This window comes from Hippopotamus amphibius, chromosome 8 (genome assembly GCF_030028045.1).
Source record: "Hippopotamus amphibius kiboko isolate mHipAmp2 chromosome 8, mHipAmp2.hap2, whole genome shotgun sequence".
NCBI classification, from domain to species: Eukaryota; Metazoa; Chordata; class Mammalia; order Artiodactyla; family Hippopotamidae; genus Hippopotamus; species Hippopotamus amphibius.
In genome coordinates, this window is record NC_080193.1 from 1,077,130 (window position 1) to 1,102,551 (window position 25,422).

The 25,422-nt window shown below is 66.8% G+C and overlaps 2 protein-coding genes across 5 annotated transcripts; both read right to left on the reverse strand.

Annotated features, from left to right (window-relative positions):
• Positions 1-45: 45 nt before the first annotated feature.
• On the reverse strand, positions 46-14,532 carry LZTR1 (leucine zipper like post translational regulator 1). Of its 4 annotated transcripts, XM_057745405.1 has the most exons (22): positions 14,063-14,137; positions 13,574-13,636; positions 11,168-11,287; positions 10,859-10,915; positions 9,244-9,323; positions 8,788-8,896; positions 8,238-8,321; positions 7,402-7,459; positions 6,907-7,046; positions 6,279-6,678; positions 5,751-5,906; positions 5,397-5,507; positions 5,192-5,284; positions 5,011-5,106; positions 4,750-4,927; positions 4,454-4,623; positions 4,216-4,372; positions 3,454-3,580; positions 3,226-3,375; positions 2,566-2,671; positions 2,400-2,480; positions 46-2,169 (listed from the first exon to the last, which is right to left on the reverse strand). In XM_057745405.1, exons 4-22 carry the CDS (start codon positions 10,906-10,908, stop codon positions 2,053-2,055), a joined length of 2,463 nt encoding a protein of 820 aa, XP_057601388.1. In that variant the 5' UTR covers positions 10,909-10,915; positions 11,168-11,287; positions 13,574-13,636; positions 14,063-14,137; the 3' UTR covers positions 46-2,052. The 4 variants fall into 4 exon arrangements, with proteins under 4 accessions (XP_057601388.1, XP_057601386.1, XP_057601387.1 ...); XM_057745403.1 differs by lacking the exon at positions 11,168-11,287 and having other exon boundaries at positions 14,063-14,532; XM_057745404.1 differs by lacking the exon at positions 11,168-11,287 and having other exon boundaries at positions 6,279-6,480; positions 14,063-14,530.
• Positions 14,533-15,136: 604 nt separating this feature from the next.
• AIFM3 (apoptosis inducing factor mitochondria associated 3) lies at positions 15,137-24,990 on the reverse strand. Its single transcript, XM_057744817.1, has 22 exons — positions 24,960-24,990; positions 22,973-23,068; positions 22,760-22,854; positions 22,212-22,303; positions 21,537-21,902; positions 21,248-21,357; positions 20,918-21,027; positions 20,783-20,827; positions 20,450-20,546; positions 20,261-20,373; positions 19,907-19,993; positions 19,446-19,537; positions 19,235-19,365; positions 19,037-19,152; positions 18,873-18,944; positions 18,727-18,790; positions 18,078-18,154; positions 17,854-17,971; positions 17,087-17,185; positions 16,759-16,834; positions 16,187-16,291; positions 15,137-15,353 (listed from the first exon to the last, which is right to left on the reverse strand). Exons 1-22 carry the CDS (start codon positions 24,988-24,990, stop codon positions 15,314-15,316), a joined length of 2,232 nt encoding a protein of 743 aa, XP_057600800.1. The 3' UTR covers positions 15,137-15,313.
• Positions 24,991-25,422: the final 432 nt, after the last annotated feature.

Below are 25,422 nucleotides of genomic sequence, written 5' to 3' on the forward strand. Positions count from 1 at the left end.
CCTGTTTTCCCATGGCTGCACCCCCCAGGGGGCTCAGGCCCTGGAGTCCAAGCCCTTGGCCAGCCTTCCCCGTACGGCTCTGTGCCCCACAGGGCTCTCTGAGGGGTCGTGTGGGTAGAAGTTAGGGGGCAATGCCGGGCACCCTTTCCTTGGCACCTGACACCACCTTGATGTAGCCAGCTGCTTTCAAAAGACACCCGTGACACCCAGGGTGCGCTCAGTTCCTCTTCAGGGAAACAGCAAGCTTCTGTCTCCAGGCCCAGTCTGCCCAGAGTCAGACCTGGCCGAGTGCCTGGGCTCCAGCTGCTGGTCAGCCCCCAACTTGTTACCAGGCCTCTGCCATCTGAAACAGGGACAAGAGTGGCGATGACTGGCCTCCTGGCACGTAGTGAGGCCCCGCAGGGGCTGTTCTGGCCACCAGCGGTCTGGGAGGAGGTGTGCGGGGAGCAGAGGGCCAGGCACGTGGGCAGCGGTGCCGGCCTCAGCCCGTGTCCTCATTTTCCATCAGTTCATCAGGAACGTGGCAGGCCGTCCCGTGCCTGTGATCAGCAGCTCCGTGTGTGGTGCTTATCCGCACACGTGGATTCTTTCCAGTCCTGGAAGAGGCCACACCGTGTTGTGCGCTGGGGCCTTGGGAGCGCACCTTCGTTTCTTCACGTTGTGCCCGGGAGTTAAATGGCCGTTACCGGAGGCGGACACGGACCAGGGTCACAGGTGGCGCCCAATCCCGCAGACCGGCCAGGGCACACAGGTCATTTCCTAGTCTGCTGGGCCTACAGGTGCATGCTCTGCGCCTGAGGGTGTCCACCTGGAGCTCTTCAGTGAGCGCTAGGAGTTGCAGGTTCTGCGTTTACGTGGGGCACAACCGGAGGCAGGAAACGCGCTCTAAGGCCCAGGAGAGAGAGACTGTCTCCCCCACAGTGGCTTCCTCGCGCACGGAGGAAGGGTTCTTGTTCCCAGAAGAGAGGCAGAATGGTGTCTTCCCCACCAGGGTGGACCTCTGTCCACCTTCTGTTGGGATGGGGAAGGACTCGGTGGCTGGTACTTAGTTTCCCAGCCCAGCCAGGAGCCTGCAGGGCAGCCCGGGAGCCAGGCTCCGGGTCCCCAAGGGCTCCTCTCAGGTGGGACGAGGCCACAGGCGGGCCTGCGTTCCTCCCGCCAGCCCTCCCGCTACGTGACCGGGGCACCCCAGGTGGGGGTGGGCAGCTGGTGGCCTGAGCAGAACCAGGCAAGACTGGCTTATCCTGAGCCATGCGACCATGCGGTTGGCCTCAGCTCCGGGAGGACCGAGGGCTGCAGCCACCAGTGTGGACTGTGCACTGTGATCCAGGTGCAGGTAGCACTGCTGTGGCTTTAATGAGGCAAGGCTACGACAATAAATACTGTACTTAGCAACAGACAGGGACCCAGGGCATCTCTTCTGACGGCTCCCTGGCACAGCGCGGGGCCCCAGGGCACACACGGGAGGGTGGGATCCTGCAGCCTGTCTGGATGCCTGGCCCAGTCCGGAGTGGCTGACCCTGCAGGCTGGGAGCTGACCTCAGTGCCCTTCACACCTGAAAATTCTTCTGGAGTTGGACTCCCTCTGCCCAAGTTCTGGGTGGCAGGAGGGGACCCTTACGTAGACTTTGACGAGGGTCTGGGCTGCTGTGTGGCCCCCACATGGAGGGATCTTGGCAACATGACCCAGGGGCTGGACGCACAAGCCATGCGGGGTCCCTGCGGGTGGTGGGGGCCCAAAGCCAGCTCCCCGGTGGGCTCCCCTCCCGGCCTGGGCCCTGCCCAGGACCCCTGCAGGGTCCTCACCGCCGCGCCCTGGCTGCCCCCTCACACCTCCACCCCAGGAGAGGGTGTGACCAGGGTCCCCCTTCACCATCCACTTCCTGTGGGACCTGTGTCCTCAGCAGTGAGACGGGGCATTTGGAGTCCCCCACGTCCCCTCAGCTCCCTTCGGAGGCCCTGGGCACCCGCTCCTGCAGCCACAGGCCCAAGCGTGGAGCACAGTCTCTGCAGCGGGTGATGGGGGGGGGGGGGGTGGCACCGTGTGGGCCCTCATATGTCGGCACCCAGCTCTGCGCACTGCTTGTCCGAGATGTGGGAGGCCAGGGACTCGATGATGTCCAGCAGCAGCTGTTGGCTCAGCGAGCGCAGCGTGGGCAGCTTGGACACCTGCCGAGGAAACCAGAGGCAGAAGGATGGAGCCAGCTTCTCACCAGGGCCAGGCAGCCGCAGGGTCTCCTGGGGGCGAGCAACAGCCAGTGGGTGGGCGGTGCTGCCTGGTCACCCCCGGGGCCTGCTGCTGCACCCGGTGGCCGGGCTCCAGGCTCCCTCCCACCTGGCCCCGGCCACCGCCAAGGGGCGCGTGTCCTGCAGCCGGGCGCCGGCCAGCCGGCCCTGACCTTGGTGAACTGGTGCACGATGATGTGGAGGCAGTGCCGCTTCATGTCCAGCGCCTGCGTCCTGTCCGCCGCCTCCAGGATCTGTAAGGGCAGGTTCCCTGAGGCGCTGCCCCGCCCCCCACCCCCCCACCGCGCAGGTGCAGAGGCCCAGGGCCAGGGCGGCCACCTGCAGCACGTTCTGCACCGTCACGTTCATCTCCAAGTTCTGCTTGCAGTACGCCTGCAGCCGGTTGTTGTAAAAGCCATAGTAGTAGGGCGCCGCGAACAGGTAGCTGGTGGCTAGTTAAGGAGCTGCTGGCCAAGACAGTCCTCCCGCCCAGCTGCCCTCCTCCCCTGAGAGGGCCACCGGGGACACAGGCGCCCTGAACCAGGGCTGCCGCCGCCTGCTCAGGACGAGGGGGACTGGGCTCCCGTCCAGGCAGGACACTGACCTGCCCTCCCCATGGCCTTTGAACCACTCAGGGGTCCAAAGCCCCATTCAGGATCCAAAGAAAACCACAGGTTCCTCTCCCCAGGAGTACCCCCGCGCAGGTCTGCTGAAACCCCCACAACCTCACGGAGCCCTGAAGGGCGTCCTCGGCCCCCACGTTCAGACCCCACAGACGTGACGCGGCCGGGAATCACCCCACACAGAGCCTCGCGCTCTTCCTCTGAACCCACCCGTCCCTCCTGGCTGCAAACCCCTCTGAGCCGGCCAACCGGCTGCTCCAGAGAACCCAGGAGAGACCAGGCACCAGGAAGTCCTTGGGAAATCGTCTGGCCAGGCCGGGCCGGCGGGGCCCACAGCCACCCTGGGAAGGCGCGGGAGCCCCGTAGGTGAGGATGCAGAGAGTCCTCGGGCGGCATGTTGACCTCGCCGTAGTAGATGTAGCGCAGCATGGACTCGAAGGCCTGCCTGCTGGGCACCATCTCCCCAATGGAGATGTTCACCTGGCCATCCTCGGGCATGAAGGACCGGAACATAGCCTCGAAGTAGCTGCAGACGGCGGGCCGGCCCTCAGCAAGGCAGCCCGTGCCCAGCCGCCCGCCCACCCCCGCGCCGCACCCTACCCACCTGGAGCGGGCGGCCAGGATGGCCTTGTGGGCTGGCCGCGGGTGCCCGTCCAGCAGCAGCGTGATGTCACAGAACTCCGCGCCCGCCCCCTCCAGGTACGCCTTCATGTCCTGGATCAGCGACGTGCCTGGGGGTGTGGAGGGGCCCTGAGCCGGAGGATGGTTTCTGACTGGGGACGTGGCACCCCCGGGCACTGCCTCCTGCACATCTGCCCGCGCTGCCCCCCTGAACAAGTCCCCCCGGGTCAGAGGGCTCGCTCTTCGCCCTTGAGGCTCTGTCCCCCCAGAGTGTAACCTTCTCCCGGACTTGCCCACTGAGCTCTCCCCCGCCCCCGTGCTGGAGCCCCTCAGCTGTGTCACCTGGAGCCCGTCGCCGGGGCGGCACAGGCCCCAGGGCCAGAGGGTGAAGGAGTCTGTGAGGCCCCTTTGAGGCTGGGTGGGGACAGGACAGGGAGACTGTGCCCCCCGCCCCAGGCCCCAGATGCCCACCCAGGTAGAAGAGAAGCTGGGCCACTAATCAGGGGACCCTCAGCGCGTCGTTCGCTGCAGAACCTCGGGCCTGGCGCCCCCGTCACGGCAGCACTCGGTGGAGAGGGCCCATGTCCCCCCAGGAATGGGCCCAGGAGATGCCACCCTGGAACCCAGCCCGCTGTGCAGGGCTCTGCCTTGCCCGAGCCTGAGCTGCCTGCGGTGAGACCCTGTGCCCCATGCCCGAGGGAGCCACGCCCTGCCCCCCCTCTCCGGAGAGAGGCGGGCTCCCTACCGATGTCCACAGGCTGGTCCGAGGGGGCGCGGGGAGGCGGCTGCTGCTTGCGCCGCACGATCTCCACGATCAGAGGGGACGAGAGGCGCTCAAACTCCTTCATCATGATCACCTGGTTGAAGTGGGACTCCTTCACCACGAAGTTCAGGCAGTGCTCCTGGACGGACGGGCCGCGGGGTCAGGCCTGGGCCCCCTGGCGCAGGTGCAGGCGGGGTGCGCGCCGCGGGCCCGGCCCCACCTTGAGCTGGCCCAGCTGCAGGCGGGCGGCGCTCTCGCACACCGCCAGCACGTTCTGAAGGTCCACCGAGGCCTCGATGTACTGGCGGCACAGCTGCTCCAGGCGGCACAGCTGGAAGCCCAGCGCCAGCTTGTACACGTCCATGATGAGCAGCACGTCCTCCACGTGGCCTGCGCCGGAGAGCCCCCTGAGCCTGCGCCGGCCTCCCTCCGCGGAGAGCCGGCTCAGCCACACACAGGGGGCGGCCTCGGAGAGCCCGGCCGCCCCCGGCCCGCCCGCCCGCGGCGCAGGCCCACCTTTGCGCGGGTACTTGATCTTGTCCGTGTAGAGGAACTGCATGAGCACCTCGAAGGGCCGCGCCTCGGCCTCGCGGATGGCCACGCGCAGCAGGGGCGGCCGGGCCGCGCCCGCGCCCACGCCCGCGCCCGCAGCGGGGCCCTCCCTGGGCGCCGGGGCCGCCTCCTCGTCCGGCTTCTGTGGGCAGAGGACGGGGCGCTCAGGGACCCCCCACGGAAGCCGCCGCCGGGCGGGCCGGGCCGGGCCGGGCCGGGCCTCACCTGAGCCAGCCGCTCGCGCGCCTGCACGATCTTCCTGCGCAGCCAGCGGCTGCGCGCCGTGACGATGGCCACGTGGCCCTGCACGCACTCCTCCTTCTGCCGGGAGAGGGACCCTTGGTGGCGGGCGGAGGCCCCTCACCCAGGGCCCGGGGACGCCCGCGGGCACGGGCGGCGCACCCACCTCGCCCAGCGCGAACTCCACATCGCAGAACTGGCGGCTCTCCCACAGGCGCCCGTAGTCCTCGTGCAGCGTGCACTTGGGGTAGCAGGAGAACTGCGGGCGGAGACCCCGCTGCAGGCCGGCTCCGCGGGGAGCCCCCGGCCCCGCCCCCGGCCCCGCCCCCGGGCCGCCGTTTCCCGTCAGCTGGGCCGCGCGGCCCGCGCACCTGGAACCTGTACATCTCCCCGCTGCGGATGTTGTTGTCCACGGTGCCCCCGAAGATGTACATGGCGTCAGAGATCACGGCGGCCGCGTGGAACAGCCTTCCGCTGGGCAGCTGGGAGGAGGGCGCGAGTCGGCAGGAGGGGGCGGGGCAGGGCGGGGTCAAGGACGGCCCCCGTGGCCTGCAAGGAGGGGCCACAGGGCAGGACCCCCGGCCCAGCCTGGTGGGGGGAGGCGGGGCCTGCGTGGGGCGCACAGGGTGGCCGCGGGCGCTGGGCGTGGCCGGGCCAGCGGGGGGCCTGGGCTCCTGGCCTCCCCACAAGGCGGGAGGGAAGGGCACGAGGCTGCCAGCGCTCACCTCTGAGGCCGGCAGGGTGGGCTGCCTGTTGGTGGTGCTGCCGAAGTCCAGGCCAAACACATCCCGGGACTTTTTGCAGCCGCCCCGCTCCTCGGAGCCCAGCGCGGGCACCTCCTCGGAAGCAGACGCTCGCTCGGGCATCTCGGCCCCGCCGACCTGGGGGGAGACACGCGGGCCCACGGCCCCTCAGCAAGGGCCGGCAGGCGACCAGAGACGGCTGCTGTCCTCGTCCGGGGTGGGGATGGGTGCTGTGGGGACTGTGTAGGGAAAGAGCCACAGGATGAGGGCGCTCCCAGCACGGCCAAGATGGGAGCCAGGCCACCGTCAAGGTGTGCATCGTGGGAGAACGTCCCCAGCACAGCGCACACGACGGACCCCGGAGTGTTAGCCTGCAGGCGGTAAGATGGTGAACGGGCCAGATGGGTCTGGGCGGGTGTCTGGCTAGGGCGGGCGTCCCGGCCTTGCTCCTGCTGGCTGTCTGGAGCCCCTGGCCCCGGCCCTGCCCACTTGTGCACCAGCGGGGCTCACCTCGCTGTCGGAGCTTGGCTGGATGACCTCCCAGGTCTGGAAGTCCACGTCATAGCAGTGCAGCTCGTTGGGGAGCGTGTTGTCGGCCGCACCCCCAAACACGTAGAGGTGGCGGTCAAAGGCCACCATGGTGTGCCCATAGCGCCGCTGTGGGGGCGGCGGGGAGCCCCGGAGCAGGTGCTCGGTGGGGATGCGTGTCCACCTGTCATGCGTGTTCAGGCTGCATGTGGACCAGCAGTGCAGCCTCCCCCTCTGAGCCCCCCGCCCCATTTCACCCTGGCAACAGCTCTGCCTGGCTCCTCGCAGCCCAGCGTGGGGTCCTGTCTCGCCCTCATCCCCCAGCGTGGAGCAGGCAGCAGTGGCAGGGCAGGAGGCTGGCACCCGCCCGGCGAGGCAGCCACTGGAAAGGGAGGTTGGCTGTCTTCACACGGGTACAAGCAGGGAGGTCACCCAGGCCCTGGGATGCTGGGATGCAGCTGACCCCAGGGGACCTGTGGGGCTTCCGGCCCAGGCTGCAGAAGGGCCCTGAGGGCTCTGCTCCGAGGGATCGGCTGTGTGCAGAGCCCACACAGGCAGCCCCCGGCCCTGGCGTGGGTGCTGATGGGGGCCCCGCCAGCAGGGCACTCACGTCTTGTCCTTGAACTCGAACTGGAAGAGGTTGTTGGTTATCTTGGCCCCGCTCTGGCCTGAGAAGACGAACATCCTGTCCCGGCACACGGCCGCAGGGAAGTTGCAGCAGGAGGGCGGGATCTCGCCGCTCTGGGCCACCTGCGTGGTTGGGGAGGCCGCTCAGCCCCTCCCGCCCGGGCGGCCCGCTGACCTGGGGCTACAGTCCCGCCTGAACCTTCTGTGAATGAGGGTCACGGGTCCATTTTTGCTAAAGGAGTCCAGTTTTGAACAGTTGGGGCTGACGTCTTCACTACAGGGCAGATGGCAGCGGATGGACACACCGCCCAGGACCCGACAGCAGCCGCCCCCACTGTGTTCTAAGAAGGGGGGATTCTCCCTAAACCGCATCCGTCAGGGCTTGAGCCCGGAGTGGCCGGGAGACCACCGCAGGGGCTGCGTGAGGGCGGGGCCGCAGGTCGGGATCCACACGGCCCCCCTGCCCCGCGCCGCTCACCTCCTCCCAGCACGTGAGCTCCCGGTCCTGGAGGCCGATGGTCCACATGTCATTCAACCTGCATTAGGACAGAAGGGTCGGGACCCCACAGCTGGGCTGGCGGTCAGGGTGGCCCGGGGCCGGCAGGAGGGAAGGATCCAGGAGGACAACCCGCGGCGGGGGGCGGGGGCGGATTCCGACCAGGGGTCTGTGCAGCAGCCTGGGGCGGGGGGCGGGGGGGCCTTCGGCTGGGGGCGGCATCCAATCCCTGCCGGGCCCTGCCCCTCGGGGCCAGGAGGGGCCCTCAGAGAAGCCACCACGAACCCTGCAGCACTCGGGGCTTCTGTCACGCTGAGGTGCTAGGGAGCGCACACGTGCAGTTTTGTAATCAGAAAAATACAGCGAAGCCAGTGTTCTCCAGGAGGAGGGCGCCTGTGACACAGGCAGGAGCCTCTGTTGCCCTCGGAGCCCCGCCGCTGCCACCCTCCTGCTCACTCGGCCCTCAGGCCACTGCTCTCCGCGGGCCCAAGCATTCTCGCCCCAGCCATTCGAGGGGCCATCGCCCGACCCCTGGCTCTGACGACACCCAGGTGTGGCCCCAGGGGTGTGGAGCTGGCACCTCCTTGACCAGCTGCACAGACACGGGCGGGCTCGCCACCCCCTCGGTCGCCCAGAACGTCTATCCTCTGTGGGGGTCGGGAGGGGGCTCCACTCAGTGGCCCTCATCCTGCCCATCCGCCTGCTCCCCCAGCCCCGTCCACACACACACACCCTCCTGAGGAACCCCCAGCGCGAGCCCCCCGCCCTGGGGCAGGAAGGCTGCCCTGTGCTGCAGCGCCCTCGCGGCCGCCACCCACCTGGCGTTGCCATCGTAGCCGGCAAAGATCCACAGCTTGTCGCTGTACACTGTGGCCCCGTGGGCCGACCGAGCGACTGGCAACCTGGGGTGGGAGGAGGGGGTGAGCAGGGAGGCGCCCCGTGCAGATCCGAGCCTCAGGGCCCCACAAGGCCGGGGCCACGGCCCCTGCCGGCCCGGGCTCTGAGGACTCCCGCTGGGCCGCTGGGAGTAAGGGACAGCGGCGGGGGCTGAGCGCACGAGGCCGGGGAGGCTGGAGGAGGGCCCCTCCCAGCTCCCACCCCGTATCAAGGGGGCGCCGGCAAAACAGGGCCAGAGACGCGCCACTGCAGTACACGTGTCCCTCCACCCTCTGGAAGGAGGGGGAGGCGCAGACAGGAGGGGCTGGCAGTTAGCACCGCTCCCAGCTCTGGCCGCCCCGCGCCCAGGCCTCTCTTCCAGGCCTCGGGGCTGTTCATCTGTCCTTCTACAGAGGCCAGTCCAGGCCCACTGACCCCCAAGACCCAGCTCGGCAGCCCGCAAACCCCAAAGGTCTCAGCAAAGTCCCTCACCGTCCTTCAATTTTCCACTCCGTCCACTGGCCAGTCGCAAACTTGTACTCAAAGAGGTCATTTTTATTCTTCAAGTTGGAATTGGAATAAATGTCCCCAGTGTAGCCCCCTGTAAAAAGAGCCAGAAGCCGTCACACCAGAGGCAGCAACTCAGTCTTCAAGCCCAGGGGGGCGGGGGCGGGATCTGGCCTCCGGGACCCCTCCAACCCCGGGGGGCACCTCCTGCCTGCCCTGCTCGAGGACCTGGGGACAGGGAAGCAGAATCCCGTGCCCCGCCCCGGGGGACGCCAGCCCGGCCACAGAGGCAGACAGGTCCACCCCCGGGAGATCAGACGGCCAGGGGAAGGGGCCCCGAGGGGCCCCCAACCCAGCGCGGGGACGCGGAGGACGGCGCACAGAGGCTGGCCAAGCACAGCCCGTGGCCGTGGCCGGGGCTTGGCGGGAGGGGCCGCTCACCGAAGACAAACATGCTGCTGCCGTAGACGACGGCCGAGTGGTGGTAGCGGGGGGCCGGAGGGGTCCCGGTGGTGAAGGCCCTGGTGGGGGGACGAGGGCCAGTGGCTGTCAGCCGGGGCAGCCCCAGCACCCCCAAACTGCCTGTTGCTTTTGTATGTCAAGTTTGTATTGTTTGAGGGTAATACCTGTCTTGTTATAGAAAACTGTTAAAATTACCAATATAGAAAAACCAAAAAAACAGCCCTAAAACTGGCGTATAATCCCCTTTGCCTGAAACCACCATCCGCACCTCGAGGGTGCCCCCCCCCCACCATTCCCAGGCATGTGTATGTGTCTGAGTAATTTTTTAATGGAATCACATGGCAGACATCCTTGCTACTCTGGAACCACCCGCACCTGCATCCCCACAGCTGCACCGCATTCTGCAGCGCCGGGGGCCACACATCTTATTTATTGAATGAGAAACCTATTGAGGGATTTCCCCACTGGCACAGTAGTTGGGAGTCCGCCTGCCAATGCAGGGGACGTGGGTTCGATCTCTGGCCTGGGAGGATCCCACATGCCGCGGAGCGGCTGAGCCCATGTGCCACAACTGCTGAGGCCGGCGCCTGGAGCCTGGGCTCCGCGGTGAGAAACCGGCCCACCGCAGCAGGAGCGGCCCCCACTCGCTGCAACTGGAAAGAGCCCACGTGCAGCAGCGAAGACCCAATGCAGCCAAAAAAACCCCATGAAAACATGTTTATACTGCTTCCCTGGGGCTGCTCCTTTTCAGAGTTTTATATTTATGCAATTTTTAACAAAGAATTATAAAGTCTTGAGACTGATTTTTTAAGTTACTCTGTAACTGTTGGACACATTTTCCAACCAAGAAACCCCCGCAGCGAGCCAGCGCCACCTGGGTGTCCGGGCTGACGCCCCCTGTCGGGCCAGGCTCCGCAGCTGTGAGTCCCGGGCCTGGACGTCCCCCTCTGTAGAAGGGGGGCGGGGAGCCCCACCCCAGGGGGTGCCTGGTGCCCAGGGGCTCCTGCACGAGGAGCTGGCACAGCTCAGGAGGAAGCCCAGCGCCCCTAACCCTGCGACCTTTTTCTCCCCTCAGCTGTGAGCTGCTCCCGGTGGGGGCTGGACGGGATCGGACAGGCACAAATATGCAGCGCTCAGAGAGGGCAGGCGTCTTGCCCAAGGCCACACAGCTGGGAAAGGCAGCCAGGAGCTGCAGGCTGCCCACTGCCTGTGTGGAGTCTCCTGGCGAGGATGGGCCCTACGGGGCAGAGAGGGCAGGGGAGCCACTGCTGCCAGCCGCTGGGTGGCACCCTGCAGCAGCAGAAACCGCCCGGGAAGGACCCATCAGCCCACGGCCCCCCCATGTCAGCTCCGGGAGACGGGCCTGGTGAAGAGCTCTCCTGAGGCAAAATCTAAGGACCCACAACTAGATCTAATAGATGCCCTTCCATCACAGGACTTAGAAAAACCAATCTCAGCCACAGACCAGAAAAGAAAGCTGGGAAATAGCGGGGATCACTAAGCGCGGTCACCTCCTCCTCGAAGCTTCTCTAGCCCTCCACGAGTGGGGCCCGGGTGTCCGCAGGAAAGCGGGGCTGTAGCTGGGGGCACCCACCTGCACCAGGAGCAGTCCTTCACGTCGAAGCGAAGGAGGTCGTTGAGCATCGTCTTCCTGAAAGACAGCCAGGGGCCCGGGAGACGGACACTGAGCCCAGGGAGGGGGCAGCTGTTTGGGGGACTCAGCCGGGGGCAGGCAACCAGCTGATGCCCGAGGGAGCAGAGAGGTGACCCCAAAGGGAGCTCCCCACCTGGTGCGGGACCAGGGCTGCCATGGGGCGGGACCATCTGCCTGAGGTCAGGACTCGACCATGATCCCGGGCGCCTCACCCCCGGCTCCAGCATCCCCACCCACACACCCACTCACGGGCCACAGCGCCCCTTCTCCGGGCTGCGCTGCACAACTCAGCAGCTGGCTCACGTCAGGGGAGGCCCCTTGCCTTCTCTCTCTTCCTGTCACCTCTTTATCGCAAAGCCAAGGTAATAACTACATTAAAGATACAATAAAGCAGAAAGCAAATCCACTGGCCATCCCACCATCTAAGGAGCCCTGCACATCACCACCCAGCCCTTATCAGGAAGAGGGAGGAGGGTGTCCACCCAACGGGAGCCCAGCACCCCGCCTGCCCGGCGAGGCCTGCACTGCCTCATTCAGCCTCTGCCTCCAGGAAACAGCCTGGGAGACCAAAGGGCCTGCCCGAAGGCCACACAGCCAGGCGCCTGGGGCTGGGAAGCAGAGGCGTGACTGCAGACCCTCCCCTCTCTCATCTACCCCCCTCCCCAAGCTGCATGAGCCATCTTTGTACCCAGTCAATCTTTACAAAGTCTCAACTCGAATGAGGCAAGTCCTATCCTGTTTCTTAGTGTCACGTTGTAGAGAAAATGTTTCTGCTTCTAGCTACATGGTTGTCACACAAACTCTACCAGGTATAGAACATTCCCGGAGATGTCCCCACCCACTGCCCTGCACTGGACACCAGGCCTTTTCTGGTCCAGGGGCGTCTCCTAGGGTTATAAGTTTCTCATTAAGGCTGCAGTAAACACCTGTGGGCAGATGCCGCTTCCTCATTTCATTCTTTCAAACTCTTATTAAATTGTCTGGGTGCGAGGACACAGGTCCAGCCCTGGCCGAGGAGACAGATAAGAAACACCTGCGTGCTCTGGAGGCCAACGGGGCCAGTAAGAGGTGCCGAGGGGAGGGGATGGCCGCTGGCTGGTCCCGTTGGTCCAAGGGGTAGGGGAAAGCCTCGCTCACAGGAGATTTGGAGGAGGGGCAGGAGAGGAGGGAAGCAGGGAACAGCCCTGGCGAGGGGCTGACCAGGAGGATGCTTGGCGCGATCAGAACACGGCAAGACAGAGGCGTCGCCCGGTGCAGCACAGACAAGTGCGGGGGAGCTGTGGGCACACACGAGGGCAGGGCCGCACACTGCCAGGAGGGCTTGTATTTTCACTCACAGGAAACCATCCTAGGGTTATAAGCGAAGAAGGAACACACTCCAACTGGCTGCGCATGGGGAGAGAGATTGTCGGGGAGACAGGCTGGAAGCCAGGGGCCACGCCCAAGAGACCCTTTTATCCAGCGTGCAGGTCCCCGAAGACCCTGCCAGCCCCAAGTTAGCTTCCCCAGAGAATCCTGCAGGACCACGGCTGCAGCACCAGTCAGAGGCCAGCCCTGCTGGGGCTACAGGCCAGAGCCTGTGGCTGAGAGGCAGGGACAGGACTCAAGGGCAGGGTCGGTTGTGTGCCAACACCATACCCTCAGCACGGGGACAACTCCGTCCTGAGCCCCTCACAGCCCTGTGCTCACTGACCCTCTGGAGCACCCCCTTCTACAGAGGAGATCAGGGTACAGTTGGTGGCTTTAAGCCACCTGCCCAAAGCCACAAAGCTGTAACCTGAACTGAGCCCTGTCTGTCCGGGAGCTCAACTTAAGCCCCGCATCCAGCAGGTTCCCAACCCTCCAGAGCCCAGGTGGGCATCCCTGGCCTCTCCTGAGCCCATCAAGGGGTGGGCAAAGGAGGGAAGCCCAGCAGACCCCAGGCGCGACAGGTCTGCGCTCTCCCACCTCCGGGTGGCTGCCCACACGGACGCCTCTGCTTGGAACACACCTGAACTTTCAGGTCATCAGCCCCTCCAGGAAGGCTTCCCTGATCGGACCAGAGCCCCCCTCTCCTGGTGCAGAGCAAGCCTGCCTGTTGTGCGCGCGCCCTGCACTTGACATGGCCCTGCCCTCACTCAGAGGCTCTTTCCCTCTGGGAAAAACACGCCAGGAGAAGGCCGCAGCGGCACAGTTCACAAGGTGAACGAGGGTTCACCTCGGCCACTATTTCACCAAAGGAAACCAGCCACAACCCAACTGGGACCCGTTCCTGGGATGGGGGTGTGTGGCCCGGAAGAGCTGTTTGCTGGGAATATGCAGCAACATGTGGGAAAACCCTCACAAAACTGAAACACGCGGGAAGGAAATAAGTCTGTGTCCTCCAAGCCTCCTCAACCACCATGGGAGCACGCGGGTGAGGCCCTGAGGGATACACCGCGATGAGGAAGTGCCTGGCAGGGGTGGCAGCCACAGCCCATGTGTCCGCTCACTCAGAACGAGAGGGACACTTCCGAGTCCTGAGGGTGCGCTACCCACCGGATGCGGTGCTGAGGGAGGCTCAGGGATTCGGAAGCTGAGACCGAGGGCTTCGCTATAACATCTGGAGAGACGGCAGTGGAGCTGCAGAGGCCCAGGCCCCACCACCGGGCTCCCCGCTCCCCGACCCAGACTCACCCATTGTCTCCACCAAATACATAGATGGCATCTTTATAGGCCACCACCGTGTGCTTGCTGCGCCTGGAAGGAGAGGGGGCGGTGGCCGTCAGGCCAGGGCCCCCCGGGGGCACCCAGGGAATGAGACTTGGCACTGCGGCTGCCGCAGACGTCGGATAACACCTCTCAGCTGCCAAGATCGGTGGAGACCCCTAAGCTCCACAAGTACCCCCCAAGGGACTCTGCACGTGGGGACCCCTGACACTCCCACCTCCCCGCAGAGCAGCTGGGCCCCCAGCTCGAGACCCACAAACGCCACTTCACTCTGGGACCCTGCCGGGGCCACCCCGCGCCGCGACTCCCTCGGAAGCCCCTCCGCTACCCTGAACGCCCCCCACCCCCACCCCATTACCGGGTCCCGGCCCGGGACGCCGCGGCCCGGCCTCGCCCTGCGCCCCGCTCGGGACCTCCTCAGGGCCCCCTCCGCAGGACCCCCGCGCCCCGCCGTACCGGGCGCCCACGAACTCGTCGCAGGGCGGGAGGCGCCGCCAGCGATGCACGGTCTCAAAGGGCCCGAAGTTGAGCGTCAGGTACTCGACACTGTCCGAGCAGCTGTGGTCAAAGTCCACGCTCGGGGCCACCTTGGACCGCGCGCCGCCGGCCAGGGCCGCGGCCCCGATCGGGCCTCCCGAGCCCCCCGGCCCCGCCATGCCGGGTCCACGCGCAATGGGCCACCGGGCCCGCGGGACGTGCGGCCACCGCCCCGGGCCGCCCTCATGGGACTACATTTCCCGCCGAGCCCTGCGCCGACGGCGCCGCACTTCCGGTCGGCTCCGTCCTCCGGGGCGCCCGCACTTCCGGGCCTCCCCACGGCCCTCGTGACTTGGCGGGCAGGATTGTGTGGCGAGCGCCTACGCTCCCGAGAAGCGTTTCCCGCGACGAGAGGGCGCGCGGTCCCCCCTCCCGCGCTCGCGCGGCGTCCCGGCCACAGCCCTGCACGTCCCCGGCGCGGCTCCCGGCATGCCCTGTGCGCGTGGCTCGGCCTCGATCGTCCGCCGCGCCCGAGATCCCGGAAGGAGGGTTCCGGCCTCGCGGCGGCCTCCGCGGGCCGCGCCACATCCCCTCCCCCGGGCCCGGGCCCGGCCCCCGCGTGTCCCCTCGGCGTCCCTTTTGGCAGGAGGCACCGTGGCGCAGAGGCTCTGGAGTCTCAGGCCTGTGTCCCCTCCGCCCGGAGCGCCCTTCCCTCAGAATCCAGGTCCTAGACGGCGGTCTGAGGGGCCTTCCCTAACCCCGGGGGCAGACCCAGCTGCTCCGTCCTCTGGGCGCCCACAGAGCAGACGTCCTTGGTGTGACCCTGAGCCGTCTGTGGTCCTGCCTGTCTCCTCACCATGTGCTTCCTCCCCCCTGAGACTTTGCCCAATCACAGTGGAAGGCACACAGATCTGCAAAGGTGTGAGTTTTAATTTTAAGATAATGTCTGGCATGTTGCCGGGTCCCACGGGGGGCCCGTCCCGATGGAGGGAGAAGGCGCGGGGTCTGGCCCGCCTCCACGGGCAGCCCTCCGGGGCGCTGGATGCCTCTCCTGGAAGCCGTCGAGGCCCCCGGGAGGTGAGCCGGGCAGGCGAAGGCAAGCACTGGGAGGGCTCAGGTTCTGCCCTGGGGGGTCCTGGGGAACTGGAGGTGGGCACCACCCCCCTCCCCGGGGCTTGGCCTCTGTCCCTGGTGCCCCAGCGTGCCCGCCCGAGTCCGCAGCCTGCAAGCTCAGGATCCTTTCCCTGTGAGCCAAGACATGTCGCCGGTCCTGCGGGAACGAGGGAGGAGGAGTGAGGGCAGAGGGGAGCAGGCTCCCCCGGGGCACCATGAGCAGCTGGCCCTTGAAGACAGCAGGGAGCTGTGCCAGGCCCTGGTGCCCAGCGGGGATGTGCACTTGGGCAGAGGGGGAAGGCCGCCAGGCGCAGGCTCTGGGCTGAGGTGGGGAAGGCTTGGGGGAAGGAGAGGACAGACGCACTTGCTGTGCAGCACAGACAGCCTTTGTGAGGGCAAGAGAAGGCCAGGGAGAGAGCGTGTCACTCCTGCCGCCCTTGGTTCTCCGCTTCCAGCCTGAGGCCCCCATCCTGTGGCCTCCAGGCTTTCCTCAGCCCGGGGGGGGGGGGGAGCAGGGGGAGGGCCGGGAGGTGTTCTGTGGGCCAGTTGAGTCCACGGGTGACTCCCAAAGGCACCATGCCAGGATGAGGGTGATGGCTGGTGGCTGGTGTCCCTCAGACCCCGAACAGCCACCCACGACTCTGTCAGGGCGTCCCCAGGGCAACACTAGCCGCGTTTCCCCATGGTTGTGTTGTGTCCAGCCACACTCAGTGGGCTGTCCCGGGCCCAGCGACCGCGCAAGCAGTGGCTCTTGACCCCTCCCCGCAGCACTGGCCCAGCCCTGGACACAGCCCCTTTCCCTTCTACCCACCAAGAGCACAAATAATCAGCCCTCTCGCAAACCACAACCCTGGCCCCACCAGCCCAGAGCCCTGGAGCCTCAGACGCATGGATGGGTGGATGGATGGGTGGGGGGCTGTGGGGGCAGCTCGAGCCAGCACTCAGGGGGCTTCTCCCCGCTCCCCGAGGCCTCTCGTGCCCACAACTCACTCCACCTCCCGCTTCCGGATGGTGCGGCCAGAGGCCAGCACCTCGGCCACCTTAGACACGATGGGATCGCAGTTCATGCTGGCCACGGAGATCACCTCGTCGCCTCTGCGGGGAGAGGTGGCCGAGCCTGAGGGCTGCCCAGCAGCAGCCCCGGTCTTTGGAGACCCGAGTCCAGCTGGGGCCCAGGGAGGCTCCCGTGCAGGAATGTCCTGAGGGCCCAGCACGCCTTCTGCTCCTGAGGGACCCCACAGAGGCTCCAGCCTTCCTGCCCAGCGGGGTTCAGGCCTGGGACCTGTCCTGGGAACCCCACTCTCTACCTTGTCGCTTTCCGGTGTAAAAGTAGGGTGTCAACACCCACCTCCAAGAGCCGTCCTGAAGACGAGGTGTCCGCCGGGCGGCAGCTGCCCCACCTCCTCCCCTTCCTGGCCGGGCCCTGCCTAGCTGCCCCCCTTGCCACACGGCCCACCGTCCAGCGAAGCCCCCTCCTCCCGAGCACAGCTTCTCCGCGACGAGCCCCCTTCCCGACCGAGCACCCGCGGCTTCGCGCCCCCGCTCCGCCCCGTTGCTCTCACTTGGTGTAAAAAGCCACGAACTTCAGCTCGTCCAGATCCCCCTGGATGATGACGTCGTCGAAGCCGTCTCCGTACCCTGCGGGCCGGCCGGAGGGGACGGGGCTTGCGGGGTCCGCGCCCGGCGCCCTTCCAACTCTGCCCTGGACCCCAGGCCCCGCCCTGCGGCCCTTTCAGGGGGTTCTGACCCTGCCCCCGGCGAGCTCCCTGCTTCCACCTGCAGCCGTCGCGGCCCCGCCCCCGATGCTCCTAGCCCCGCCCTGACGTCCAAGCCCCGCCTCCGCGCTCCGCCACACCTGGGCCCCGCCCGCGCCCGGGGCCCCCGCTTTACCTGCGTAGCGCAGGCTCTTGCCGAACATGGAGGTCCACAGGTAGGGCACCGTGCTGATCTCCGCCTCCTGCGCCAGCATGTTCTGGGCCGCCACGCGCCCTGCGGGTCCCGGGGTGGTGAGAGCCCCGCCCTGAGCCCGCCACTGCCTGCCCTGGCTCTCTGGGGACCCCTGGCAGGTGCGGCTACTCTTCCTCGTCCCCTTCCCCCAGGTAAGTCACTGCCCCACCCACAGCCCTCCCCTGGTTCCAGATGATGGGTGTAGAAAGGGACTCTGGGCCCAAAGCTGGTCACTAAGGTGGCCAGCCTGGACTGGGTCTGCAAGGGCTCGACTTCCGGGGGCCGTTTCAGGTGTGACAGGGACCACTCGCCAGCAGGTGGGGTCTGAGGAGGGAGGCGGGAGGAGGGGGCACCGTGTCCAGGGAAGCAGGGATGACAGCCGCACTCGGGGCCCAGGACAGAATGGGGGGGGGGGTAATTCTGCAGAATGTGTGTCTCTGAGGACAAAAGGAAAGGAGAGGCTGGTGGAGGCACCAGCAGGTGGTGCGCTGTGGCTGGTGGCATGGGGTGTCCTGAGGGCACTGGACAGCGGTCTCGAGGTGGGGGGTCTCTGTGAGCCGCCTTGATCACCTACACGCGGCTGGCGGGACAGGCCGCCACAGAGCCTTGCACGGCTGGCCCAGCGAGCAGGACCCAAGGCCAGCAACGGAGGGGGGAGCCCGGGGACGGCCGAGGCGCTGGGACAGCCCCCCGCCCGGGGCTGGCAGTACCCTGAGCGTGAGCCATCTGCCAGTGTGGGACGCTCGCCTTCCGGTTGTTCCTCCCGGCCAGGGGGAAGGTGACGGCGTCTCCAGCTGCGAACACGCCCGGCACGTTGGTCTGCATCATCTGTGGGGGGTGGGGAGGGGCCCGGGCTCACGGGTGAGCCGGGCGCCCTGGGCTGGACCTCCCGCCACCCCCCGCCCAGCACCCCGCCCGCGCCACCCGGCGCCACCTTGTTGACAGGGATGAAGCCTCGGGAATCCAGACCGATGCCACTCTGCCTCAGGAAACCCGTGGCGGGCACTGCGCCTGGCAGGACGGGGGGGCCACTGTGTCCACTGCCTGGTCCCTCCCTCCTCCTGCTTCCGTGCTCTGCACGACCCACGTCCCTCACGCCCACAGTCCAGCCCAGACCCGTGACCCAGCGGGCGGCCCACCCGGCGCCTTCACGTCCTGTCCCCTCTGCCTGGACCCCCAAGGACCCCGGGGCCTCCCGTCAGGCCTCAGGCGTCGCCTCCTTCAGTGAGCACTCCGTGAAGCCCCCGGTGCGGGTCAGCATGCCGCACCGCCTGCCGCTGCGGCCACCTCCCGGCTTTGTCCTTCCCCGGACGGGCCCTCGACCGGAGCAGGGACAGCGCAGAGGCGCGTCTGTCCCGAGGCTGTGCAGGCTTACTAGGCGGCGGGCGTTGGGGGCATCCTCTGTGCCGGGCCCGGGCTAAGCTGCTACCATCGCCCCCCAACAACCCTGCCAAGTGGGTGCCTTGGGGGTCTCCGTTTTACACAAGTGCAGACAGGCTGGGGGAGGGGAAGGAACGGGCTCGAGGTCACCATCAAGCGTGCGAGGGGACTCTGTTCACTACCGCTGCCCGCCCCCCGCTCACCAATGCCCACCACGCAGACGTCAGCCCGCACGACCTTGCTGCTCTTCAGCACGACCTCCTTTAGCTGCGGAGAGCAGGGGTGAGCAGCTCCAGGGCACAGGGAGGGGTACAGAAAGCGGGGAGGCGGGGTGTGGAGAAGGTCCCACCTTTCCCTCCTGGACCCGCAGCTCTGACACCTCTGTCTGCATGTAGAACTTGACCCGGTTGCTCTCAAACATCTGCCAGGCAGGTGGGAGGTGGGGCGGAGACGGCTGAGAGCCAGGTGGGGGTGGGGCGGGCGCTGGGGCGGTGGCTTCCCGGGGGGGCTCACCTTCATGAGGGCTCGTCCGACACGCTCCCCCAGGAACCTTCTGAAGGGCGTCTCCTCCAGCTCCACCACGGACACCGAGTGGGCCTTCTCGGTCAGGTAGGCGGCCACCTCCATCCCTGGGGCCGGGCGGGGCAGGCTGGCACCCTGCCCCTCCCAGGGCCTCCCCGCCCGGCCCAGCCCACACCCCCAGCCGCTCACCCAGGAAGCCGGCTCCCACGACCACGGCGTTGCGGCCCCAGGCCAGCCTCGCCGCGCGGTTGGCGTCCTCGGGCGTCCGGATGGTGAACACATTCTCCGCGTCTTTGCCTTTGCAGCTCAGGGTCTTAGGGCTGAGACGCGGCCAGAGTCGGGGAGGGGCTCCCGGCACCCCGAGCCCTCCCCGTGCTGGCAGGGACGTGGGGCCCCGTACCTGCTTCCGGGAGCCAGCAGCAGCTTGCTGTACTCCAGCTTGAAGCCATCCTTGAACACGGCCCTCTTGTTCCTCACATCCACGGTGACCACCTGCGGGCAAGGGCAGCCCCCGGGCACTCTCCCCGCCCGGCAGAGCACGGCCTCTGCGTCCTGCGCCGCGCCCAGAGCCCACCAGGCCCTCTGCGCGGCTCCACTCCTGGGTGGACCTTCCGCCCTCACCGGCAGCCCCTCCTGAGCCTTTAAGCTTCAGGGACCGCCCTCTCCCCAAATGCCTCTTAATGCTTCCAAGTCCCAGCCCTAAGCAGACAGTCTGCGGCCCCACACACGGGCCTGGAGCACCGCCGGGTGCCTGGGCAGCGGGGCCGGGAGGGCAGAGCACGCCCACACCTCCGGGGGCCGCACGCCAATCTCAGTACCCGTGAAGCCTTCCGCAGGCCTGTTCCCCAGCCTTGTCCGTACCTGCGCCTCGGTGAGCACCTCGATGCCGTGGGCTCGGAAGAACTCCTTGGGCCTCAGCGCCAGCTGCTCCGGCTGTGTGTCCAGTGACTGCGGAGGACGCCGGCTTGAGACGGGGCCAAGCAGCCACTGACCCACTTTATAACCGAGGACCAGGGCCCTGGGGTCAGGGGTGGGCAGGACAGAACTCAACAAACCAGATCTTTCTGGGGCACCGCAGACGGGCCTGGCACGAACAGAGAGGGCAGCTGCCCAGACCCCCAAGGGGTGGCAAGCAAGGGTCCCAGTGGACGTAACTGTGCCCAGAGGGACATGGGTCTGGCCCTGCCCGGCCCATTCCCGCCCCGCCCCCCCCACCTTGCTGAGCTTGGGCCGGTCGTAGGGAAGGTGCCGGTCCAGCGTGCACAGGACGATCCTGTCCGAGAAGCCCTCCTGCCGCAGCGTCTCTGCGCACACCAATCCGGCTGCCCCTGCGCGGAGGGGATGGTGGGTCAGGCCCCACCCTCCGCCATCCCCACCCCCGCCCCTCACGACCCCACCACCAACCTGCGCCCACGATGAGCACGTTGGTGCTGCTGCTGTGGCCAGCACTTGGAGAGATGCACGTGGCCATCACCTTGGTCCTTCGCTGTAGCTGCAAGGCCTGGGGGCGGCCGGGAGCTGGAGTCACGTCCCTGATCCCTGTGCCCACGCCCATCCCCGCGGGCCAGCTCCCGCTGCTCCAGGGCCACCTCCTCCCCACCGGGCAGCCCTGCACCTGCTCCCCAGCCACAGGCGCCGGGTGCCCTCCCAGCCCAGGGCCTTTGCACACATTGTCCGCTGGGCCCAGAGGCCCTCCTCGCCTCCCCCTCTGCCTGAGCCCCGAGCCCACGCCCTCACCTGCTTGCTCGCCCGGACATACACCTTCTCCTTCTCGATCTTCACCTGCAAGGGCTGTGTTGCTCAGGGCCGGGCTTTGGGGTGCTCCAGCCCCTGCACCCCAAGGCCCCCACCCCACTGCACACCTGGCCCCACCTGGAACTTGTGCAGACTGTCCAGGCCAGGGAAGTCCTCCAGGTCTCCGGTGCTGATGTTGAAGCAGGCGCCGTGCCAGGGGCAGCGCACCCGGCCACGGGACAGCACTCCTGGGAGGGGCAGCGCTGGGCTGGGCCACCGGCAAGAGCCCCTCTCCAAGGACGCCTGTGGCCGGCCCGCCCGGCTCTTCCCCACAGCGCAGGGGACTCCACTGATAGGCAGGGGCCTGGGGCCCGGTGGAGCGGGCGCTGGGCACCCCTTGTGATGGGGAAGCCATCAAGCCCCCGTCGGGGAGGTCCTGCCCCGCCCCCCCGGCCATGGACAGCTCACCTTTCACCAGGGGTGCACCGTAGTGCGGACACTTGTGGCCCAGGGCGTGGAACTCCCCGTTGTCCTTCACCAGCAACACCTTCCCCCAGCCCAGCTCCACCTCCCGCATCCTGGGGAGGGGCTGCCCTCAGAGGTCAAAGGCCGGGGAGGGGTTGGGGGGGGGGGTGAAGACAGCCCCAGACCAGCAGGAGCCTCAGAGGCGGTGGCCGGGGTGGAGCTGGTCGCCATCCCACGGGCCCCGGCCGTCCTCCCACCTCAGGCGCCCACCCCCTCCAGGCCCAGCACCCACTGGCCGTTCTCCAGGTCCTTGACGTGGCAGACGGCGGCCTCCACGCAGTCCTGGGCGCCGGGGTAGGGGTGGGGGGCGGGCAGGCGCTCCTCCGAGTGGAAGTGGCGGGCCGTGCCGTTGCCCTGGTAGGCCCGGGGGCTGCCCTTCCCGCCGGCGGACAGCTCCTCCTTGCCCCGGTCCTTCTCGGGCAGCACCACCTCGATCTTGAGCTCCACTGCGGGAGGGCGGGGTGGTGGTGAGCCCCCAGCCCAGCCCACCCCACGAGCGCCGGTTCTCCCCGGGCCTCGCGCCTCCAGAAGGACGCCTGCACCACCGGCAAGAGGGCGGGGGGGCCTGGGCCAGCGTGGATTGATTTCCGGGTGTTTCCTTTCTCACCGACGGCGTGCGTGAGGGGCACCAGCAGAGCTCATTCGACCCTGCAGCTGCCCTTTCTCCAGGAATCCACGCGGGAGTGAGGACTAGGACATCCCTGCGGACTCAGGGGCGTGCTTAGAAACTGAGAAACAGGGCATCCAAAGCTGGATGCAGCTCAGTTCACGGCCTGTGGATCTGGGTAGCAGGGAATAGAGGGTTCTAGAGATTTGAAATTTTTTCAAAATTAAACACAAGTGTATGCAATATAATTTAAACTTCAGAGAGCTGCTCTCATCAGCTTGAGGATCCTTCATTATTTACCAGGCGCTGGGCGCAGGGGTCTGGGGGCTGAAGCCCCCCCGGGCGGTGCGTGCAGTGGCCCCGGCGTCCAGCGCCCTGCAGCGGGGCCTACTCTGGGGGGGTGGTTAGCGAGATGGTCATTTTCTTCTTTATCCTTCTCCACATTTTCCAAATTCCCTACCGTGTGCCTGGGGTATTTTTCTAATTAGACGGGAACAATAAACAGAGTTTTTAGCAGTGGTAATCCGGCCTCCTAGGCTGTTGCTGCTGCGGGGGGCGAGCCGGGCGTGGACGCCGGGCCGGGCGAGGCCCCCTCCCAACTGCCGAGGCCCCTGAGCCTCCAGGCCTCTCCCCACCAGACCAGACCCTCCAGAAACAAAGAACCCGGGTCACACCCTCAGGCCTTAGCCCCTGCGTTCCCTTGGCCTGGGCCCACACCTGCCCATCCTCCTAGACACAGGAGACCTTGCCTCCTCTGGCCGTGTGCACCCTTTCCTCCTGCTGTGCTAATCCCCCACCCTGGCCTGGCCCCTCATCCTTCCGTCCCAGCCCCCTCTTCCCGAAGGCACCGGCACGTGGCGGGGGGCAGGGCTGAAGGTGGCCCCCTGATTCCCGCAGGGCAGGAAGGGCCCACCAGCACACGGGTGGTGTGCTGTTGTGTCAGCTGTGGGGGTGATGGGTGGGGTGGGTAATGGTGTTAGAATGTTTTCGGAAGAACTAAAAAGAAAAACACTCTGGACTCAGCGGACGCCAGCTATGTGGGCTGCAGGGACAGAGCTCACAGGAACAGCCTGGCAGGGGCCCAGAGGACAGCTGAGCCAGCCTGTTTTCATCCTCTACCTCCTTCCTGAAGGCCCCAAGGTGCTCGCTGATGTAGTCTAATGGGAAGACATTAAGTCAGGGGCCCTGGCGGATGCCTTAGCCCCTGTTGGCAGACGCCTCCATTATAAAATGGAGAGAACAGTGCCTACCTCTTCGGGGACAGTGGATGTGGAAGGAATTAGTACGTGTAACTCAGAGTAGATGCTCATGGGTGCACTGGGCAGCAGTGTTTTACAGGTTAGCCCCGAGCCTCCCTATAGCCATAGCAAAGAGGGAAAGCCTTTAGGTAGCACTAGTGGCCTAATGAAAGGTAGGTGTCCAGATGCCAAGAGACCTGCACTTCCCCCTAGGTCTGAGCTTCCAAAGGACTGACCTGGAGCACTTCCTGAGGAACACGGGGCCCCTGGGTCACACAGAGGGGGCTCAGGAAGACTGTTCTAAGGTGCCTGAGGCACGGGGGCCAGCGCGGTAGAAAGAGAGGAATCTGCAGAAGCGTCTTCTGCTCCTGCTGGTCTCCCTGCGGCCCCTCCTGGTCCCCACTGAACTCGCACAGCTGGAGCACTGAAAGTCCCGAGCCTCCCCCAGACCTGCCCCGCGCGGGCGCTCAGGCCGAACTCCTGCCCTCCTGCCACAGCCCCCAGGGAGCCCAGCCCCCACAGAGGGGAGAATGACACCCTGCAAGTGCCTGCTGTGTGCTGGGCCTGTGTCAGGTGCACTAGCCCACACGGGGGCACACTTATCAGTCCCATTTCACACATGAGAACACAGAGGCTCAGAGAGGTGAAGTCGCCTGCCCAAGGCCACACAGCCAGAAACAGGCAGGGCTGGATGTGGGCTCAAGAGCCCACAGTTTTAGCACTGCCCCTGGTGTGGTAAGCGTGAGCAGCCCTGTCCTGGGGGTCCTGGGGCCAGGGGTCCTGGGACCGGGGGTCTGAGGCAGGCCAGCCCTTCGGGGTCCTTTCAAGGACGCTCCAGGTGGCATCTTCTGCCAGGGCCTCCCGCCAGCTCTGCAGTCGTACAGGAGCCTGATGTGGGGCGGACGGCCTCCTCCTGCCCACTTCCGACAGGAGAGACAAGACGATAGATGCCATTTGCCAGAGGGCTGGGTGTCTGCAGCACGGAGCCGCGGGGCAGGTGCAGCTGGGTGCCTCTGCCTCAGAGTTCTCCCTCAGACCCAGCGAAGAGAGAAGAGGATCATGGGCTCCAAGGTAATGGAGCCGATGGGCACCAGGTAGGGGGAGCTGGGCCGAGCTGGCCAGTGGCCTGGGGGTGGTGGGTGGCACGGACCGGCCACCGCAGAGACCTCTCTCGGCCTCGGCTTCTGCATCTGGGACAGGCCTGCACACCCTGCCTCCCGGATGTTGTGCGGAGGGAAGAGGGGGAGCCAGAAGACAAGGGTCTCCACGGAGACAGACCTGGGCCGCAGGCAAGGGTCTCCCCCCGCACCCGAGCTGGGACCCCTTCCCCTTCCTCTACACACAGGGAAGTGCATCTAGAGAGGCCAAGGAGGCAGCCCAAGGTCACACAGGGGACCAGCCCTGTCCACTCCATTTTATAGCTCTTTTGAGAGGTCAGGCTTATTTTGTAGGGGGGACGGTGAGGCTCAGAGGGGCAACTTGCACGTCCCCTGTCGCACAGCGGCCGAGGGTGTCCCTGGAGCCCCCTTCCCCCGTCCCGAGGGAGACCGCTCCTCCCCCCAACCCAGCAGCAGAAGGAACCCTCCTCTCTCCTTTCTGAGAAAGAGCCACTGTTATTCCCAGCAGAATAACACCCTAGGCCCAGCACCCTACGCCCCAAATAAAGAGGGCTCCAGCACCCCCACTCCTGCCCACAGCTTTCACATCAGCCTGCTGCCCAGCCTGACCTACTTTGCAGGCCGAGGGGGAGGGGCAGGAGGAGGAAGGAGGGAGGGAGGGGGAAGGGAGGAGGCGAGAAGAGAGGAGGTACCTGGCTTGGGCTTGGAGAAGCAGCCGCCCATGGCGAGGGGCCCTGGGATGGGTGGGGGCAGGCGCACAGACGGTGGGCTGTGGGGGGCCTAGAGTGCCCCCTGGGGGACGGGACCCCCCATGGCCCTTAGAGATGCTGGAGCTGCCTGCAGGGAGACAGGAGCGCATATGCGGACCAGGGCTCTGATGAGGGCTGTGTGTAGAGATAGAGAGAGACAGGGTGGGGGCTTCTGAGAGAGGCCGCGTGGGAGCCGGGAAGCCGCGTGCGAAGGGAGCCAGGGTGCCAGAGGAGCAGCCCTGGCACCGTGGACGGCACCTCCCTTCCAGGCCCCCAGCCTCAGCCCCCTCACTCACCTCCCTCTTTGCCTGGGCCCCCCTGCCCCAACCTCAGCCACTCTTTAGGCCCAGGGAATTCTCCCCGATTTCTGCTGTCCCCCCCTCCCCGCCCCCAATCCTGCAGCCTG